Here is a 22,858-nt window from a genome sequence, read left to right on the forward strand (position 1 = left end):
TGCAATGCTTGGTAAGAAATGTACGCATTATCCTGCCCATGCAATTGTAACCCCTCTGTACAGTATGTTCACAAATAAAATTAAATTAAATTAAAAAAAAAAAGAAATGGTGGAACAAAAGCTAAACCTACTAGCCACTATATTGGAAATTAACTATACAACTTTGGGGGTAGGGAAGTTGGGAGGGGGAGAACTGGGGAAGTATGAGGGAGGGGATGACATTGTTCAAAAGGAAATGTACTCATTACCTGACTCACATAACTGTAAGCCATCTGTATATCACCTTTATGATAAAATATTTAAAAATATATGGCTTAAAAATATCCTTTGGTAAGTTCATGGTAAGTAAAATCTTGTTGGTAAAAGAAGTAAAATAATGTAATCCCTGTTTAATATTAACAAAAGCCAAACTAAAGCTCATAAAGTATGTAGTATTTGAAATTATGGCACTTAGTTCCTAATTAGATATAAATACTTAATGATCAAAAATAATATGCCAGTGGCTCACACCTATAATCCTAGCTACCCAGGAGGCTGATCTGAGGATCATGGTCCTAAGCCTGCCTAGGCAGGAAAGTCCTTGAGACTCTTAGCTCCAATTAACCACCAATAAGCCAGAAGTAGAGCTGTGGCTCAAATGGTGGACTGCTAGCCTTGAGCACAAAAGCTCAAACACAGCTCCCAGGCACTGAGTTCAAATCCAGGACTGGCACAAAATAAAAACATAATAATATAAAGTATGTCATACAGTTAGATGATTCTTACAACCTATATAATTGAATACTGCTTTTTCTTAAGATCACAGGAGTGGTTACTCTGGGTAACATCCAAGCTATGGAAGATATTTGCTTGACCTGTGTGTTGTCGGATTTCTAACACTATTATGAAATGCCAGAGATCACTAACTTATAAAAAAGAAAAGGTGTATTTCAGCTCATAGTTTTGGAGGTTCCAGTCCATGGTCGATTGGTTCTAATGTTTGGGGTCTGTGGCATGTCAGCACATCATGGTAGGAGTGTGTGACTGAGAAAAACTATCCACTTTATGGACAGAAAGTAAAGCGAGAAGTTGGAAAGGCAGGATTCCACAGTCTTCTTGGAGGGCTTGCCTGAGTGGCCTAAAGACCATTCACTAGGCTCCATGTCCTCTAAAGCTTCCATCATTTTCCAGTAGCACTCTGGAGACCAAGCCTTTAAAAGATTTGTCCTTTGCAGGACACTCAACGTCCCAACTATAGCACCCGAAAGCTGGGAAATTCAGGAATCTTCTTTCATACATCCAGCAGCCATATTGATACGATTATCCATAGAACTAACACCAAGAAGCATAGCGACAGCCCTAGATATGTCCACTGTCAACAGAAGGGGTGTCATTTAAGTCTCCCTCTCACTGTCTCTTCTCCAGCTGGTTGCACACACTGCTTCAGTATAGATCTGATTCCTGGCCATGGCAAGAAATGAGGACTCCATGCAGTGTGCTGTGGAGGTTGGTCCCTCGGGGAGTCTCATATAACTGCATTGGCCCCTGAACAGAGCATGAAGCCATTCCTCCAGGCCCTGGTTGCTGTCATGCTTCAGTCTGTGTTCTGGCCTTTGCTGTAGGTCCTGACCTTGGCTTACAGCAGTTCTTACCCATTCCCTATTTGCTCTTAATTTCCACCATTCTGTCCAACACTTAAGTGAGGCCTTCAGTACAAAGGTCCTCTTCTGTCACAGCTCCAAGTCTACCCTGGCTGACTTGGCTTCACAACTCAGTAATTCTCCTGGCAGCTTCCAGACACCCTCACTGCCACCAGCTGCATGGCTTCCAGGTCCTTCTGGCCCAGAGAGACATGCATCCTTCTTGTCCTCTCTGCCTGTCACTCCAGGCAGTTCACTCTTCCTTTGCATACTTGCCTCTTCTTTAAATGCCAGACTTATGCAAATGGTCTCATTGGCCTCAGGATCATGTTTGAAAGAAAGATGGACCCACTTCACTTCTCTATCCCTTTCCTGACCTCCTGCCTCCCACTCTCACAGGCAAATCTCAGGACAAATTGCAATTTATCTTAAGCTGGTGACTCAGTTTTCTCAGACCCCTTTGCCAGAGGTATCTCTCTAGAGCGCTTATACCAAGTCCCATTTTGGTGATTTGTTTCTTTTTAGCTTTTCTATGAAAGTTCATTTTCTTCATAGAAGGAATGACAATGGGAACTCTTTATTCATTGACTCATGTTTCTGCCAATAACATAAAAGTCCCAGGAAGTCAGGATTTGGGTCCAATAAAGCAGTATTGGATTATGGTGCCTAAAACAGGGCTGCTGAACAAGGTACATTCAATAAATATTTTCGAAATGAAATGTATGTGTTGGGGAGGGTGAGACTGGTATATTCTATGTGCACAATTTCCAAAATAAGCACAGAAAATCAGTCTTTTCCCATTACAGTAAGGATGTATACTGACTCCTCTCTCAGCTAGGCTTTGAGAGAAGGGATGGTATACATACACAAACACATACCATACACACACACACACACACAAACACACACACACATCTTTTTGCTTTTTCATTTTGTACCATGTCAGGGCAAAAACAGTGACAACTAAAACTTGTCTCTCAAGAACAGGGTACACAGGCAGAGGTTGTCACGTTGAATAGCTTTAGCTACAGGTCTATGGGGAGAGATTTTCTTGATGAGTAATATTTGCCTTTTCTTGTTCCAGATCTCCTCTAGTTCTCAAGTGTCACGCATGAGGTGCTTGCTTACAAATGCCAATACTCAAGGCACCTTGGTATGTCCTTTATGCAAATAAGAAAAAGAACTACTCAAATTCCACTTTGTAAAGGAAACAGGATGCAGAGAGGCTTAAAACTGTCCCAGTGTTTGTTGTTTACAGAGCAGGATAGTACGCTGGGAATCTGAGAGAGGAAGTGAGAGTTCCTGCCTAAAAGCTCACATAGTCACATCAGGGGATAACATAGATTCAGAAAATGAGTGCCACTAGGGAGAAAAGACCCTAAGAGTAGAAGACTAAGAACATGGGAATAACAAAGTACCCCCTGCAAACACACAGCCATTAAAATCAAGTGGATACTGAATTCTCCAAAATACAGTCCTTTTTCTTTTAATAGGTGCTCTGAGTTTTGGATAAAGTACCCAGTCCAGGCATGTGAACCATCTTCATCATGTGGCTTTGTAGGCCCAAGGTAAACAATCTCAAACCACAAGAGATCGGTGAGCACCACTTTAGAAGCAAACAGATAAATATACAATGACCCCAAGAGCTGAGAGCTCTTGACATCTGAACCAAAGAGGGAGCCACAATGCATTCTGGCTTGTCAAGTCAGAAGCATCTGAACAAAAGAGGGATGAAGTCTGGCTTGTCAGAGGAAGAACACAGGGCATGTGTCACCTGTGTCACATGTGTCATGGGGGAAGAATTTAAGGAAATGAAGAAAGAAGAGAAGTGAGTCAGAGGACAGAATGACTCTGAAGGAGGGACCTCAGTCCACAGGAGAGTTTCTGTGGAGTTAAACTACACTGAAGATAGGGCACACTAGTGGGCGGTAACCCCTGGATCATGCATTCAGGAGTCAAACATGAGAGCTCCCTCATATGATCTTACTCAGATAGAAGGGAGACAAAGTTTCTAGGTAGGGAAAAGTCCGCTGCTCAGATCTGGAAATAGGAGGTACCTTTAGCACTATGATATGTAGTCTAGGCATGACACTGATCTTGAGCTAAGCCTATGTTAGTAGAAATGGCAATGAGTCAGATCTCAAACATATGTATGAGCTTGCCTCTCTAACAGCTGTTGAGGATTCACAGCCTTTGGGCAAGGCTAGGGGCTGAGACTGAACTCAGGACCTTTGGTGCTTATGTTCACTAGATGAAGCTGCCAGCAAGGACCAGACACCATATAAACCTACCCCATCAATGGGACCAGCATTCCTGCTTTTGTGCACTTTGGATGTAATGCAATCAATTAATTAGGACCACATTTTGCCTTACAGGGCATTTTTCCTTGTTTGTAACAAGATTGCTATCAAGATCTAGCAGCAGGCATGTGGGAAGCCTGCTGCTGCATGGAGCAAAGAGCACACGGTTTCTTGGTTTAAATGGTAGGGATCAGGCTGCATTGACACATTTGTTTTCTACTAGAAATGATTGACAGGGTGCCCTAGCTGTCATCATTAAGAAAGATGACATCCTTTATCCTGCTTCACATCCATCTGGGATATTTTTGAATAATATTTAATTGTTAATCTACTTAGACCAACTAATAATACGCTTTTGAACTAGAGCCCAATTGAAGATTGGGGATCTAAACTCCATTGACCATTTTTAAAATGTGTAATCAAATGATGGTATGCAGAAAACTAGTACTTGGGATCCAGGAAAGCATCCATATCACATATCCATAAGGCCCTGTCAAGAAAGAAAGCAGATGATGGGAATGTAGCTACCAGTGCGGTCAGAACAAGAACTGAAGTCAAACCAAACAAGACAGAAAAGACACAAGTATTAGGAGCCATAAAGAACTGATGTCCACTTGAAGGAAGCAACTAGGATATAGGAGACCTAAGATACTAGCATGTTATACACAAGGCAAAAGTCAAAAGGCATGGCTGGCAGGTCAGCTCTAGAGGAGAAATCGTACTTGAAAAGGTAGGAGATGGATGAAAGCAGAGGCCACTGCATAGAAGGGAAGAGTGATCAAACAACTGACGGAAGGAGGCATCTGAGAGGGTCACGAGGAGTGAGACTCCACTAAGGAGATGCCTGAGCTGAAAGGAGCAGCTGCCACGAAGCACAGTGGGCTGCCACTGGCCTGGACCCAGCTGCTTGGTCCCAGAGTCTCAAACAATCACCGTATAAACAACAGCAGACAACACAAATGGAAACAGGACTGTTTCAAGACAGCACAACATAGTCATGTTTCAATGACGAAGGCAATGGTAAAGACGAACCCTATGGGCTAAGAGAACTCCTGATACCCTACAACTGTAGAACAGGGAAGAGTGGCAGAAGGTTGAGGTTGGAGATGTTCCTAAGAGAATGGCTTGAACACTCAGACACATACATGTACCTTCATTCCTACCTGCATATGACAAATGAGTGGGGAAATAATGGCTCATTCAATAAGTAGTATTAGAATAAGTGGACGTTTTAAAATTAGGAACCTTTTTTCCCAAATAGTTTCCATATAAATAAAATATTAGATGTGGAAAAAAAGCTATAGAAGTATTAGAAGAAACTATAGGAAGAAAGGCTTTCTTTAGTAGAAACACAAAACCCAGAAGATAGGAAAGGTTAATTTATAGTTCATAAAGGTGAAATTTGGCTAGATGTTAAAAACTCTGCAAGTGAAATATAAAGGTCAATGGCAAAGGAAAATAACTGCTAATCCTCTCACAGTTTATAAAGTAATGGTACAATTCAGTGAGAACTCAATGGCAATGTGCCAAAAATAGAAGAGGAAATATAAACATGTCCCAGACTTCTGAAAACATGTTCAACACAATCAAAGTAAGAGAAATGCAAATTCATTTTTCTGACATACAACTTCTCACTATCACATGATCAAAGACTTAAAGTTTAATATTTCTTGGCAAGAGTAGAGGAAAACAAGCTCTCGCACACTACCGTGGAGGACTAAGATTGGTATAACCATTATGATGAGCCATTTGGCTAAAATAAATAATAAAATAAAAAGTGAAACAATGTAATGGTTTTGATTTACTAAAGTCATTTGTAAGAATTTAGTCTATAGATATTCACACGTACTCAAAATGGTATGTGGCTGTGGCGCCCTGTTTTCAAGAGCAAAAGATTTGTGGCCACTAACATGGTTGGAATGGAGCATATGAAGTAGCATGCATAGAAAATGGTAAGAGTGCCATCAGAAAATACACAACAGCTCCAAGTACTGACAGGGAAAGAAACCCAAGACAAATCTGTGGGAATGCAAATAAAGTTGGTGTACTATATTACTAGTTTTTGTAACATTTCATTAAACATATTTTGGCAAAACTAGGGCTTGAACTCAGTTCCTGTTAGTGAGGTGTTCTACCACCTAAGATATGCCCTCAGCTTCTATTAAACATTTATATGGGGGCTGGGAAAGTGGCTCAGTGGTAGAGTGCTTGCTTTGCATGCATGAAGCCCTGGTTTAGATTCCTTAGCGCCACATAAGCAGAAAGAGCCAGAAGTGGTGCTGTGGCTCAAATGGTAGAGTGCTAGCCTTGGGCCAGAGTTCAGGCCCCATGACCAAAAAAATAAAAATTATATGCTTATATAAACAAAATTTTCTGGAACTCTACATAAGAAACCACTAGGAGTTATTCTTTTGGAATGATAAGAGAGAGCGCTACTTCTACTATACTCCCTGTCATACTTTTTCAAATTTTATACCATGTACATGTACAGTCCATTAATGAAATAAAATTGAAAGGTTAATCTCTCTTTTTTTTAACTGTATTTTTTTGGCTTTTTTTTCTTTTTTGGTACTGGGGATCGAACCCAGGATGTTGCACTTGCTAGGCAAGCGTTTTGCCACTGAGCTACATCCCAGCTCTGAATCTCTTTTTGTATAATTCAGTAAATCCCACTTCTGAGTGTTCAAAACGAATTGAAATCAAGATCTTAGAGAGATCTGTATACTGTGTTCATTTTAGCATTATTTACAAAACTCAAGATACAACCTAAATCATCATATAGTGTATAAGTATAGCATAAGCAGACAATGAAATACTATTTAGCCTTTTTAAAAAAGGAAAATATCCTGTTTTAAACATACAATGTAATTCTTTTGTTTCTTTTGTATGTGCTTCCCCCTGTGATATATCCCCTGTTGTCACTGTACTTGATTTTGGTACCCTGCATCTTGTATGTACATTTGTCTAATTTGGAGAGGGAAAGGGGAATAACAAAATGCTGAAACAAGGACATAGGGTGACCCATTGCAACAATGATACACACAAGACAGTATGTTGGAAATGAACTTTACAACTTCAAAGGTGGGGAGGAGTGAGGGAGGTGGGGGAGGTTAAGGGATAGTAGGAGAACAACAAGGGAAGGAGTAACAATGCTCGACAAGAAATGTGCTCATTGCTTTACTCATGTAACTGTAACCCCTCTGTACAGCATCTTTACAATAAAATAAAATTTTAAAAAGGGAGACATTATCATTTGTAATAATAAGCATGGATATTATGCTAAGTGAAATAAATGATTCCAGTGATAGGAGGCATGTAAAATGTCAGAGACACAGAAGTAGACAGTAAAACAGTGGTTATCAGGGAATCAGAGGTAGGAAGAGATGAGGAATTATCATTCCATGGGTATGAAGTTACAGTCACACAAGATGAATAAGAAGTCTATAACCCAACATGCCTACAATTAACAAGGTGTTTCATATGTAAAAACCCGTTAGGCTTTTTTTTTTAATTTCATGTGGAATGCTCTGACCACACACACTACAAAAAGTAGCATCCTTTATCATGTCTCTTATTATCCATTACTGCTCCCCAGGGGTAATATCATTACTGGGCTTATCCTATTTTCAGAGGAAGGAAAACCCTTGCTGGGATAAATTCTGAGGGCCAGGTCATTTTCAATGTCTTCCAAGGTCTCTGAACGTTAATATATTAAATAGGCAGGTCAGTGTATTTTATGAGAAGTAATGGTAGGAGATAACAGCAGTCCTGCAGATGTTAGCTTATCATGTCTACAAAGAGGTCCTCCCTAAAGTCTGAACCCAAGGACCCTCCATGTCCTCCCAACTGAGCAGTTCAGGACAAGCTCCTTTCTCGGAGGACTCCCTAGTCCCTGACTGACTGCCTTAAGGCACCATCACAGCCCTTGGCCCCACTGTTTTCTCACATATCCATATCCACCACCAAAGCCTCCAGCAGCCATTTCTGACAAGGCCCACAAGATGGAGACTTCACAGTAGGTTTGGGGAGAGAATTTGCTTTGCCTTTCACAAGACTCAAAGCCAAAGTCTCTCTTATGGTGTGGTTATTGTTTGCTTATTTATTTGTTTCATTTCAATACTTGAAACAAATGGCTCAAATATTCCTGTAATTTTGTTGTCTTTCTAAAAGAAAATATTTAGGACTTCTCTGCTCAGAAAGTACATTTTCAAAATTGAAGCATTTTTTTTTCAAGTCTCTGCTTTTATGAAACAGTTGCATTTTGTATCCCCGAGGGTCTTTGTAAATAGTTTTGGTTTTCTTGTTTTGTTTTGGCACGATTTAAGCTCCAATTTCATGAAAGTTAATGTTACATTCTGCTTCTAAAATAGGGCCCTTTAAATGAAGCTGTAACATAACTGGAGATGGATCCATTTTAATATCCTTGTCTTAACTTAATTTTTTATAGTTTTTTTTGTCTTCAACACTTCCTCTCAATTTATCTTTCCAAGTTTTATTAACATCCAACATTTTAACATGCTTGGGAGAAAATGAAAAACTGTAAGCTCATGATGACCAGTTGCCTTTCCAAAGTGGTCTAAGGGGCCTGGAGGGTGTTTTCACTGGCTGTATTTTCCCAGACTTCAGAGAAGTGACTCTTGTTTAGAAATTACGGCAGTGGAGGTCTAGAGGTTTACTGGTACATGGGGTTGTGGCACGCTACTTACTAGGTAGGAGTATGATGACAGAAAATATGGGTTTTCTTTGCCAAAAAGCAATATAATTGACAATTGTTTCATATCTTTCCTAAGACTTTTCCTTTCCTGTCTTTGTAATATATGTTCATATAAAACATCTCAACAATACATCTTACTCACATAGTCCTAAATTGCCTCGTGCATTTGGGTTAGTAGGGCTTGAACCCAGGACCTCATGCATGCTAGGCAAGTGCCCTCCATCTAGAGCCACAGTAATCATCCTTTTTCATTTGTATTTGTTTTTTGAGTCATAGTCTCACTAACATTTCTCCAACTAGACTGGCACTAACAAGCCACCAGTTAAGTAACTGGGATTACAGTCATATACTACCATGCTTGGATAGCCATACATCTTAACAGGTAAAAAAAAAACACTTACATATGTTGAGCTATATTGTGAATAACATCTAATGAACTCTGGTTAAAAATGAAAAAGTAAAAATCGCATAAAAGTATGTATTATCATGAACTCAACTGACATTCTTGGGCAATGTTGCAAAAAGTGACTTGGAATTGAGGAGCCCACTGATTTATAAAACACATTAACAAGGTGACAGGAAGAGGTGGTAGTCAGCAGGCCCACTGGCTTCCTGGGACTAATGTCATACATGTAGTATTTCTAGTGATTCACCACATGGGTTTTCAAAGCCTGTAAGCAATGATGGTTAAAAACACAGGCAAAGGTAAAGGAAGTAATAAACACTTTGAAACTACTGACCAGCAGATTACAGATGCAAAGATAAGTAAATTCCTATGATAATAGTAATCTAGAAAAAAGAACAAACGTCCAGAAAATTGGCTGCCCTTTAACTGGGTCTCAGTGTGCAGGTTCTCAGAGTAATGTAACTCCAGTGCTTCAATTCAAGGAATGCTCACACTGCCCTGCACCAATAGAACATCTCCCAGGTTTCACACAGGCTTCTGGGACCTTGCATGCATCTGGATCAACTTCTCTACCTATAGTTTGTTTCCAGCATATCTTAGTTCCTGTCTCTAACATCCACAAAGACCTGAAACCTCATTCTCTCTGATTCCCTCAGTCCCATTCTCCAGTCAAGTCTAGAAGCTCTCAGACAACTTCTGTTTCTACAGTTTCAACCCACTGGCTCAATCTCTGCTGTTGACAGGGAAGAGCGGTTCACCCCCTCCTGATCTCAACGTATAACCAATCCCATGGTCTCAGGATAAAGTATAACTTTTGTTTAGATTGTTATTCTGCTATTTAGTCTCACCCTTTCAGGTAAATACCATCACCACCACTACCAGCAGGGAGATTTCAGCCAGTCTAAGAATGGAAAGAAGTATGAGCAGTGTCTTCTAAGAGCCTGGGTTTCCAGGGGTTTTGAGGTAAGTAGAGATTAGGACTTCCACTTTAGGACATGGGAGGAAGATACCCAAAGCCTAGAGCCTCAGTAAACATGGAGAGCACCTGAATCTCCTGTCCTTGTAACTTCCTCACTTCATGGTCCTCCAAACTATTCCCATCTAGCAAGTGACTATTTCACTGGATCTTTCAGCACAGTTCTACTGTGGTCAGGCCCCAGTTACTGTAGTATATGCAAAAATGAATGGAGCCTGGTTTTAAGCTCAGAAGAAATGATAGTTTGGCAGATGTGATACATGCAATATCAGTCAGACTCCAATCTTCCTCCCAAATCTCATGTATAACAAGTGTCATTCTTATAGTGTCTTTCTTGTGCAACACTACAGAGAACTATATCTAATCTCTTTACGTAGCCAAGGCTAATGGACAGAGTCAAGTAAGGGAATCCTCAAGATAGTCAACTGGTTTCCTTATTGCTAAGACCTAACTTGCCTGAGTGCTTCCATTTCGGGGGCTCACTGTCCTGCAGAAGTTCAGAGTTAGTTGCTTGATTTATACACTACCTTAGAGACACTAATAATGCATGTGGTTCAGCAAGCCATACTGGACAGCCTCCTTCCCAGGGTTTGTAAGGTTCTGGCTCTTCTGTAACCTGGACAAACTAGCAGTGATCAGCAAAACTCACTTGAGAATACACAAAAGAAGATCTGGATATGGAACACAGGCCAGTTTTTTTTTTTTAATTTGGGACTCAAGGCAAGTGATCCCTGTAAGTGGCTCACATCTAGATTCCTTGTGAATCAGGAGCTACTCCAGCCATTGCCTCCACACCGCTCTCCAGTGTATACAGTGGCCTTCATCTGAACAATTTTATTTGTTCACAAGAATGACCCTCTACGAAAGGTTGGTGAAACTGGAATTTTCCCTCAGGGAGTAAATAACTTCCAAGTGAGAGAGTTGGAACCCCAAACAATCTCCTCTAATTCAACACTCTTGCCATGTAAGGGTAACTGTTTTTAATTGTTCTAAAATTACAGTTCTTACCTTACTCTTGTAAACACATCCTTGTGCAATCACTGGCTTCTAGAAGTAGTAATCAGTGAATTTCTGGTGGTCTAATACTTTTGCCAAGTTAAATTCCTTCCATGTACCCATAGAATTCTTTTCTCTTCTGGTAGGTCCTGGATTAATTACATAGCACCTTGATGGGCCACTACCTTCTGGTTAACATAGACTTAGGTGTTCAAAGGTGAAAACTGAGGTTTTTAAGACAAATTGTAGAACTCACAGACCACTAAGAAGCATTTTAAGGGATGACTCAAAACATTCACACTCAAATATTTTAGAAGAAATTGTGATATTTTCCAACAAATGTAGGTAGATAGGACAACATCTACACCTATAATAGACTTTTTCTTTAGCTACACTTTCCAAACAGAGTCACCTTACTTGAGTTATTTCCATACCCCAGAACTCACCTATCTGTCCTGGCCTCCTGTGGAGATAAGAGAGATGATGTGGTTGTGGGGGACACACTCAGTCCAGATGAGGGTCTTGAGGAGGGAAAAGAGTTGTTGCTGAGGCTGCTGTATCTAAAAAAGTATAGAGGTTTCAATTAGAGACAAAACAGAAATAGTACAAATCAGTAAGACTGAATAATAAGATTGAAAAAAACTGCTTTAATTTTTGCAAGAAGGGGGGGAGGGTCACCAGGGTGGGGGGAGATGGGAAGGGTTTGGAAGGGGAAACAAAGGAGGAGGCAACAATGCTTGATAAGAAATGTACTCATTATCTTGCCCACGTAATTGTAACCGCTCTGTATGGTATTTTCACAATGAAAAAATTAAATAAAAAAGAAAGATAATTCTGACAATGCTACTACTGCAAGTGATTATTCTAACTGATAGAGAGTTACTGACCACTGTGCATTGATCATGTCTTCTTAAAGAAGTTTTCCCATCTAAAGACATTAGGCAGAAAGAGTTATAAGAAAAGTATTGAAGAAAATGGCCACAGTTGCCATCTTTTAAAATATTTATTAAAATTAATCACTAATATAAATTAAGAATCCAAAACATTTTCACTGAAACGAATGGTTTTTCCTTACCACTGTGATGGCACAATTAGGATTCATTCTAGCAAAGCTCTATAGAAAATAGCATTTGCTTGGTTAGAGAAACATTTCACATTTATAAAATCTGAGCTTCTCTTCCTGTTTGCAAAATAGATACCCTTCACCTATTTGTGTGCAGCTGTCATCACTCAGAGTACCAGGAAATCAATCTTCATCTGAAACCCTCATACAGGTCCAGGCACTTATGACTAGTTACAAATAATGAGATTCAGGAGGGTTTGCCTTGTAATCTACCCAGGCACAGGGCAGGACTGGCTCTTCCCTAATAGATGCACTGTATTAGGATGTGTCACTATGGTAAAGGTGCACAAAGACTTTCCTGCATGTGAGGAATCCAGTCCAAATCCCATCAACAGAAATTGGTACTAACCCTTATAGGAAGCAATTGTACTTCAAAATTTGTATATCCTGTGAAGATTAAGTCTGTTATTGGGATGCTAGCATAAGGAAATAACCCTTTGATTCTCTGTGTGCTGAAAATGGTACATGTAAAAATATTAGAATATTACTTGGCTCATAGTGAAAACCTGGTAACTCTCCCATCAAGGTAACAAAGAAATGGTTAACAAAGCAGTATCTATGTTTCACCAATGGGTTATCTTATTAAAACCATTTTAAAAGTCATTACCAATTTTATAAATGGTACCATAGAAAAAGTTGATGGAGATAATATAAAACATCATGATATACTATGGTATAGCATATGGTCATAATTGTAACGTTATCTCAAAAGCAAAAGACTATGTACAAAGAGTAAAAATAGACCATCTGTTTTACAAAGTGGAACACAGACATGAAATTTCAGCTTTCAATAATAGTGTTATAATAGTGGCGAGTAAAATATTTATTTCTCAAGTCATCCCAAGTTGCTGACTCTGTACCATGGTTGTTGCTATCTGTCTGTCTCTCCCTCTGTCTCTTTAGAGTTTGAGTTTGCTCTTCCTACAATTGTGTAGCCCAGCTTGGTCTTGAACTCACAAGCCCAGAGCCTCTAGTGCTGAGATTACAAGATTACAGAATGGCTGGTGTGCCTCTTACTTTTTTATTTATCATCTATGAGACATGTGCTCAGTAGTAAGTACTTCACTAGACAGAGTAACTCAAGACCACACAATTTTGTCCTACTGTCCTGTTAAAATGCCACCTTTATAGTTCTTGGTTTCTGAAGACTTACGTTCTCTTCTGTTAAAAACAAACAAAATCAAGCAAGCAAACCCAATACTCTACAAGTCCAGCAGGTTAACGACTTCTCCAAGTACATGTTGGGTTGATTTTTTTTTCATAACGATTTGCAAACTACCGGTGATGGAGAAGGTAGAAAAGCAAAAGATAGAAGGACCATAAAAAGAAAACAGCAGGCTGGGAATGTGGCCTAGTGGTAGAGTGCTTGCCTATCATGCTTGAAGCCCTGAGTTTGATTCCTCAGTACCACATAAACAGAAAAAGCCAGAAGTGGCACTGTGGTTCAAGTGGTAGAGTGCCAGACTTGAGCAAAAGAAGCTCCAGGACATTGCCCAGGCCCTGATTTCAAGCCCCAAGACTAGCAAGATAAAGAAATGAAACCAGAAGAGAGAAGGGAAGGGAAGTTAACATGCAATGAAGACAGAGTGACAGGGCAGGGCAGCAAATTCCCCACAAGGGAGGCAGGAGGAGCCACGAAGGATGCCTAGAGGTCTCAGTGAAGAGGACTGGATGCTGCCACTCTGCATAGCTGCCAGGCACTTAGACCCTATGTGACTCCAGAAGCTGCAACGGCCTCTTCCAACCACAAGTGGACATCCTCAGAGGATTTTTAACAGGATCACTTTGCTAAAATTATGCTTAAATGACGTTATGGAAATAAAACAAGAATAATGTGTTTTCCCTCCTTTGGTTTTTCTAATGGCCAAGCAATTAATTCAAATGTTCCATCATCTGCCCAGTTTTGCCTCTCAGTTTCAGCCAAGCACATTGAATCATATAATTTACTGTTCAGCATTTTTATGTGTGAGTGGGGTAGGGTATGTTTTAATGACTAATAGGTTGGTCTCCGTTATAACCCATTTAATTGCATTAAACCACTGAGTCGTCAAATTGGTGGTCACACGTACCCATGAAAACCACCATGAGTGAACACCAGAAAATTCAATAGGTACCAACAATATTTTTGTAGGATTGAAATTCCTGCCGAATGATAACACTGTGCTTCAGTTAAGTCTTAAGTCATTCCTCATTCACAAACATGTAGCTGTATTTCCACAATGTACAGGTAATTTACATGTTTCCACTAATTCCAGTCCCCCAGGACTACATGTAGTGAGGACTGGAGACCAAAGGGAAGGAAACTGGAACTAGGAAAGCCTCTCTGAAGACTGAGGCTCTCACCAGAAAATCTAGACTGTCAGGGAGCAACATCATAATAGGAAAGATGAGTTTGCAAGACCTAATTATTTTCCTTCCCTCCTTCCCTGTCCACCCTGGTATTGGGGCTTTAACTCAGGGCATGGACACTATCGCTTAGCTTTTGCACTCAAGGCTATTTTCTGCCATTGAACCACAGCTCCACATCTGGCTTTTGCTGGTTAATTAGAGATAAGAGCCCCCACAGACTTTCCTGCTCAGGCTTTGAATTTCCATCCTCAGATATCTTCTTGAGTAGTTAGGATTATAGGCATGAGCCACTGGGGCCTGGCTAAGAGCTTATGCTTATAATGCAAGGTGTACCTCCTAACTTGCACACAATACCACTTCAGAGGGTGGAAGTCTTGTTGGATTTGGCCTATTCAATTAATATGAAAGATCACAGTTCCAGGATTTTAAACTTGAGCAAGATCCATAAGAACCTATAGTCTTGAGACACAGCTCAAAGCTGTTTTGAAAGCAAGAGGAAGCAGATTCTGAGCTCTGTGATCTTTAGTGTGCTTTGTTCTTCAGATGGGGTCTGCCTGAGCTATTTCACTGGAATCTTCCTTCTCCTCCTATCCCTCCTCAAGCAGGCTGAAACAATGTAGGGTGTTGCCTTATGAAGCTACTGGGGTACCAAGCAAGGGAATAAGTCTGGAAAATCATCACTTCCAAGGAAATTCCTAAAAGACACCCTGAGGAAGCAGAAGGTAGCATTATAATCATCCAGGGTCAAATTCAGCACAAAGCTTTTCACCTAATGCCAATCTACCTGCCCTGCCCCCACCTGAGAATCAGACTCCACAGTGAGATTATTGTCCAAGGAATGCTTATGAACATGCGTATTTAAATTCCAACATGTCAGGCACCAGGGGCACATACCTACAGTCCTAGCTACTTGGGAGGTAGAAATCAGGAGGATCACATTCAGAGGTCAGCCTAGGGAACAAGTTGCTATGTCAATAAACAAAAGGCTGTGGTAGCTCACAACTACGATTCAAGATATGTAGAGGAATAGTCCATGGCCAACCTGAACAAAAAGTAACAAAAATTAAAGTAACTTAAAGCAAGGGCAAAAAAAGGCTGTGTGTGTGGCTCAAGTGGGACAGCAGTGGCCTAGCAACTTTAAGGCCATGAGTTCAAATCCTGCTATCACTGAAAATAATAATAAATTGAAACATGAAACCATATTTTTCTTCCTAACAGAAAATAGATCTCATTTGACTGATGACTGATTGACTTTGTTATACATGTTCTCATAACAAAATCAAATGTGAAGCCCCAAAATGTCACTAAAAATAAGCACACATACAATAGACAAATTACATCCTATACAACTCCTCAGATTTATGATTTAAAACAAAACTTTAAAACTCTGGGCATTTCTTTTTAAGTTGTACGTAAGTGAAAATGATTGACAAGCTCAGATTAATCCTAGATTAATCCTTCAATCTATTAAAAGGAAGGTCTGATATTCGTGGAGACTGGTCATCTTCATGATGAGAGCGCGCTACTGTCTAGGCTTAAGTTTTTATAAGGTTTCATTTGAAACAAGGCCCAGCTTCACGTCAGGCACCAAGACTCAGGGTCTCATAAACACAGGCTCTGGCAAATGCTTCACACTTACAAGGACCTGTCTAAAGTCCCCAGGCAGGGAGGCTTGAGCAAGCCCCTAAATATGGAGAACCAGTGCTAACAGGTAGCTGACCAATGCACAAGTGAGGCCTCACTCAGAGGCAGGCTGCCTGGGATTGAAACCTCCACTCAACAGCTCAATGACTTTGGCCTACTTATCTTCTCTGTACCTCAGTTCCTTGCTATAATTATGGGCTAGAAAAAGAGGCTGCTTCCTTTTTTTGTTCTAAGACCAGGACTTGAACTTGGTACCTGATTCTTTGCTGATAGGCTGGCACTCTACCAACTGAACCATGCCTCCAACCTGGACAGTCTACTTCTTAATGGCTGTTTTCCAACTTTATGGAAAATACAGAGTCTGGCTCATAAAAATGTTCAAGAAATATTAGCTATTATTCTATGATGAGGTAGACATTAGAATGATCTACAACTGGGAACACAGATCACTGAAAATCTATTGACCTTCTGTTCCTGCAGCAAAGAGTTCCCAACTTAGGCAAGAACAAAGGGCAGTCATGTGGCAGACAAGCACTGATTACACTTTCTCTGCTACATTTGGATTTGTACACCTTCATCTACTCTATAATAGCCACTAAAATTTATTATCATAACACTTTAATATTCATAGTTAAATAATGTAATTAGTTTAATCCTCCCTAAAGTGGCTTGAACTTCCATTGTTTATCATTCCTGAGCAATAATCTTTGAGAAGAAAAATGGAGGTGTGGTAAAACACCTGTTCCACAAGTATAAGAATCTAGGTTCCAACCCCAGGATCACTCAAAATATTAAAAAAATAAAATAAAATGGAAGGACAAAAGAAAGAAGCTAAAAATGCATATAATAGAAAACAGAGCAGAAAGCTAGAGAAAAGGGAAAATAAGGACAAGATACCCACCTCTGGGAAGAGAAAGACCGCAAGCTTTGAGGCTCAGAGGCAGTGTGTGTGCTCAGAGAGACAGAGTCAGGAAAACTGTGAAAAAAAAAGAAATACAATGGTCATGCTGCATGGAAGGAGACCCAAGCAATTGTCTATATTTGGCAGGTAGAAAGACTACATGCTGGACAGATAGGTGAGATGTATAAATTTTGACAGACCGTGTTTCCAAAAAACCTTATGTCTAAGTCCCCGTTAAGCAGCTATCTGTTCCCACAAGTGGTAGTTTTCTTCTGAAGTTCATGTAAACGCTAGTCCCCATTGATACATGGAGTTAGTTTGGGCTCTGCCTGAATCCACACAAAGATGGCAGAAGAGGAGTTAATGTGCTGCACTCACTCCAGGTTAGTCTCACACAGGCCTCAATGTGAGGCAATCTACCTGTTTTCCTTCTGGGGCTCTGCTTCCTTGTCCTTGGTGGATAAAGGAGAGTCTTCAAAGTCATAAGAGAAGAGGTGAAATGGACTGTGAGGTACATAGGGCAGCTTGTTTATAGTGGGGGATGCTTTGGGCATGGTGGAAGAGGACAGATTGGCCACAGCAGGGCTGGAGGGTGGCAGAAGAGTAGATTGGGTGGCCTCAGGCCTGCCTGGAAGCTGCCTTCCATGTGAGGTGGCACTTGAGATGGCTGGGAGCCCAGAGCTCTCTGGATCAGCGTACTTCCCATGGGGGCTCTGCTTGGAGGGAGAGCTGGCTTTGCTGTGGGTCCAAGACGGAGGGGAGGAAAGGAAGACAAGTATTTGGGAGAGAGAAAGCAAAGTTAGGAAAAAGAGAGATGTATCAAATTCACTATATGACAGTCACTAACTTCTACTCCAGATGAATCTTTTGAGCTACAACATCCAATTCCATCACCAAAAGTTTTGGTTTGCCCAGTCAGACTTGGCCCACCAGCTTTGCCTATCTCTGTGGGCATACAGAGGCCTAGGAGGGCATTTACCCTGACCTTCAGGCTCTTCTGTATATTCTTTACTAACTGCTTTCAAAGCTGTTCTTAAAAGCATGGACAGATATGAGAAAAGAAGAAATGCCAGAAAGGAAAGCAAAGAGCCAAAAGGAAGGTGACAGGATACCAAAGAATGTTGCTTACATTCTGTTCAGTTCCAATTACTAAGCCTTCAACATCTAAGCTCCTTTAGACAGGTCAACAGTTATAGCTATCAATAATCATCACCATCATCATCGTTGTCATCGTCATCATCATCATCATCATCATCATCATCATCCTACACACACACACACACACACACACACACACACACCCTACTCCTACAAATAGTAACTGTAGGTGGTGGTAATTTATCTATCTAATTGTGATGATCAATATACAATATATATAATCACATAATTGTATATACCTTGTCTATCCAATTGCATCAATTAAATTATTCTTAAAGGAAAAACTTTCCATCTTCAAAGGACTTTGATATTTGAGTATTATAACACATACCTTTGTAAACTTAAAACCAATGTTAAACTTTGCATTTTTCAAAAGCACAGCCTCCCTTCCAGCCATATATATCCATGTGGACATGGGAAGTGAGCTACTTCCTTTGAGAGCTCCACCTACAGGCAATAGCAGGAACACACTGCTTTCTGAGGGAGTACGACACTGAAGCATTGAAGCAGCAGAAGCCAGGAGATGGGGGAGCAGCGAGGCCACTCTCCATGCAGAAGCAAGCACCAGTACTTCCTGCCACTTCATGGTTTCACAGGTTTATATTAGAGAGCCAACAACTTCTGGATCAAGGTTAATGGAAACCTGGGTATTGTCAAGATTAAGTTCCGGTATTTAATACACACATCTTTATTTCTTAAAACTCAAATGCCTAACTAGTCTTTAGGAGTAATGCCTTCCCGTATTAATTCATGCAATCAGACTCTTCATGGCCTAAGGATTCTTTATCTACCTGTATAAGTAACAATCTAAGGTGCAGAAAGCACACTGTCCATAGGGATTCCTCTGAAGGTTGACTTTTTTAGCCAGATTTTTCCACCTGGTCTTAAAGGTACTGAGCCATATGACCACAGGAGGATTTAAGGATTTACGTATTGGATGGTATGAGAACATTCATCAACGGGGGGGGGGGGAGCATACAAGGGTATTAAGAGTCTACATACTTTCCTATATTTACAGTAGGACTGAAGTGGGACTGGCATCCAAATTTCCTCCCTTCCCAAAGTACCCTAAATAACCCATCACTGTCTGCAAGCCTGGTACATCAACACAAGCAAGGGGCTGTTTTTGTTTTTTTCCTTTCATTCTGAAATGTATGGCTAATGCTCCATGATCAGCTCACTCCTTTCCTTTCTCTACATATATGTAGGGGAAAAAATCACCTGCCAGTTCATAGAGGATTCTAAGACCATTTGGAATAAAGAGAGACTCAGAGTGTCAAATAAGAATTTCATGGTTAAAGACAGCCCTGGCTGATGAGGTATCAGTGCCAAGTGCTGTGTCAACTTCAAAATTGGTAAGAGAAAGAGGTACTGGAAGCCATCCAAAAACTTTCCTACTTTGCTTATTTGTAAAAATCAACAACAAAACACCAAAGGAGCATTAATTTGCAAGGGTAAGGAACACATCCAAGTTTAAATTATTTTTGCATATCAACAAATAAATTACCCATGAGTACTTTTTATTTTTAGAAAGAACTTATTTGGGGGGGAACAAAACCTACAAAATTTTAAAATATGTGCAAGGTACCTATGCATGTTAACACTGCCTGAAGATAAGAGAATGCTCTCTGCTGGGTTGATTACATAAGAACAAACTTCCAAAAAGGCTGCTGCCCTATAGGTTTGTTTGGGTACAAACATCAATACAAGAAATTTTCCCTTTGCTATATGGGAAAAGTTCCTATCCATTTGGAACATTTGGATCATTAACCTTGGAGTTACCCACACATTTTTGCATAACCATGTATTAGCAAAATTAGTGGGAAGAAGGGCACCAGCAAGTCTTTACTACAATGCTGAAAGGCTTAAAATATCAACAGAAGTGAGCCATTATAGTCTCCATCAATCTTTCTGAGGGAAAGCACTGATTGAAGGAGAGAATAATAGGCAGAAAATCAATTGGGTAATTTTTCCATAAAGTGTGGTTAGTAGGCAGAATGTGAATAAAAAATACCATTCTCAAGGGGGAAATGTGCTCAGTTATTTCTAAAAACTAGTCATTCTGTGGCTCTGTGCACAAAGTGAAAGTTTGTCCCTATGAGCTGGTGAGAAGTGCAATTATGCAAAGGTGGTGGTAGCAAACCATCCTTTGAAAAGGAGCCTCAGGCTTTGGGCTTGAGCCTGGGAGGGTCCAGCCCTCGGTACCTGTCCTTGCCCTGACATTGGGCCTCGTCCTCTCTCTCCTCCTCTGAATTGGGCTCCGTGATTGGCTCTTCCTCTTCCTCCTCCTCATCCCTGAGACAGGCAAGCAAAACAGAAATGCACACGGAGACAAGATGGAAAAGTGAGATGAACATTAGACAAACAGGAAGATGAAGCACAAAAGAAAACCACATGTGGCTGAAATGGAAAGGTGTACTCTTTTTACTTCTTGTTCTGGTATTGGGACTTGAAATCAGAGCCTGGGCATTGTCTCTTTTTGTGGTTGATTTTTGTTTGTTTGTTTTTTCTCAAGGCTGGTGCTCTACCACTTGAGACACAGCTCACATTTTTGGGGTGGTTAATTGGAGATAAGAATCTCATAGACTTTCCTGCCTGGGCTGACTTCAAACTGTGATGCTCAGATCTCAGCTGGGATTAATAGATGTAACCCACCAGTGCCCAGCAATAGAACACTTTTAATCCATTAGAAGACAGCAAACAATCGTATGGTACCTTAAATGTTAAGGAGATATCAAACCTAGAAGAGACCATATTTTGTTGTTAAGTTGGTTGGAGGTCACTACACTGACTTATTGCATGTGATTCAGAGAAGTTGCTAGCCTTGGTAGATCTTCTTTCATGTACACACACAAAGAATCATCCAGAATATGTTCTTGGTGATAACCAGCTGCTAAGACAATCACTAAGTTTGCACACTGTCATTGTAACTCTTTCAATCAGAAACCATCAAGGACCAATCAACCTCATGGTACACATACAGGGACTTAGCTGCTAGCTAGCAGAGTTTTAGCTAATAAGTTGGTAGCTGATTAGTCAATGATTAATCCCTTGATGGATTCAGAATATGATGGCATTATTCTGAAGTGGTGGGAAGTAGACAGTGGGCCTTGTTGTAGGAAATAGGTCACTAAGGACATACCTGGGAAAGACTTACCTTGTCCCCTGTCCCTTCTACTGTTTCCTGGACACCAGAAAGGGAGTGGCTCTGCTCCATCATCCTCTTACATAATGATGTGCTATCTGAGCACAGGCCCAGAAATAATGGACTAAAAGTTCAAACTGAGAGCTAAATCTTTCCTCTTTTTAAATTGTTTCTCTCAGGTATTTGTCATGACAATAAAAAGCTAACTCACAGAGATGATAAATTCATTCATCCGCTCTTCTTTTTTCTTAATTCTGTTTTGGTGGTATTAAGGTTTGAACTCACAACTAGGTAAGATCTGTACCGTTTTTGCCTGGGCCATCCTTGAATAATGATCCTTCTACCTCTGCCTTCTGAGTAGCTGTGGTTACAGATGTGTGCCACCAAGTTTGTCTTATTTGTGGAGTTAGAATTCTGCATTTTTTTCACTCAGGTTGACCTCTAGGCATGATCCTCTTATCTCTGCTTTAAAATATCTGAGATTACAGATATAAGCATACACAGCTTCTTTTGGCTGTTGTTAAGATAGGTTTTTCTTTTGCAGGTAGATGAGCAGGAGCTAAAAACTTTGACAGCTGGATTATTACTCTATTTTGCCCACTAAGCCCTGACATCATCTGACTTAAGTCACTGTCCACATAGATCACCTGCATTGTAACTTCTGAGATTCTCAATCCCTCATTTTCCTGGAACCCATTGACCTTCTTTTATAATACCACCTCTGACTCCCTGTTGTTTATATCTGTGCTAAGTAATTCTGGGTGTTTGGCTTCTGAGCATCAGATACCTCTATTGCTAAGGAGCTATTCTCAGGTACAAGCTTGCTATGAACTAAGAGGTGTTTTCTTTTTCTTTTCTTTTTTTTACCACAAGTAACTCCTGATTTGGGACCACCCTTTTCATATTGGAAAAACAACCCAGAGGCCTTCAACCTAACCAATTGAACAGGGCAAAGTTTCTACCAAAACCAATTTAACTTCTCAAATTTGGGTCTTAGGCTCATGTCTTGTCTCCTAGACTTCAAAACACAAATGACCTTTCCTGAGCTATTTCAAAAGCACAAGGCAAACTCTCAGAACAATACTACAGCATGTTCTAGAACCAAAGCAAATTGGGATGAGGGAAAGTTGAGCAATACACTCACAGTAAACATTTATAATACATCTCATAGATACAAACTATCAAAGTATCCAAAATATATTTTAAAGATAACATACCATATAAAAGTTAGCAAACAGCACCACCAATAAACTTGTATAAAAATGAATCTTATTCTTCTCTGTAAATAAGGGGGTTATAAATTAAGCCCACCATTCATATCCATTGGGAAAAACTGAAAATACTATGTTTGAAGAGAACATAAGAAATACAGCCTTTTAGACTCTCGTGTCAGATGTGTGAATAAGTATACCAACTATGGTAACTCTATCTTATAAAGTTAAATATTTGCATCACATCCTAAAGTGTTTCTATTTTTAGGTCATCCTAAGCAATTTTAGAAGTCACAACTGGATGGAAGAGAAGTTG

The 22,858-nt window shown here is 40.2% G+C and overlaps 1 protein-coding gene across 2 annotated transcripts in view; it reads right to left on the reverse strand.

Moving 5' to 3' along the window:
• Positions 1-22,858, reverse strand: part of Fhod3 (formin homology 2 domain containing 3) — a 427,181-nt gene that overhangs the window by 103,137 nt on the left and 301,186 nt on the right. For both annotated transcript variants that reach the window (XM_013014940.1, XM_013014939.1), the window contains exon 11: positions 11,458-11,571. In XM_013014940.1, coding sequence (XP_012870394.1) covers positions 11,458-11,571 — 114 coding nt within the window. The remainder of the gene's footprint in view (positions 1-11,457; positions 11,572-22,858) is intronic.

The sequence above is a fragment of the Dipodomys ordii genome, unplaced genomic scaffold (genome assembly GCF_000151885.1).
Source record: "Dipodomys ordii isolate 6190 unplaced genomic scaffold, Dord_2.0 Scaffold25, whole genome shotgun sequence".
NCBI classification, from domain to species: Eukaryota; Metazoa; Chordata; class Mammalia; order Rodentia; family Heteromyidae; genus Dipodomys; species Dipodomys ordii.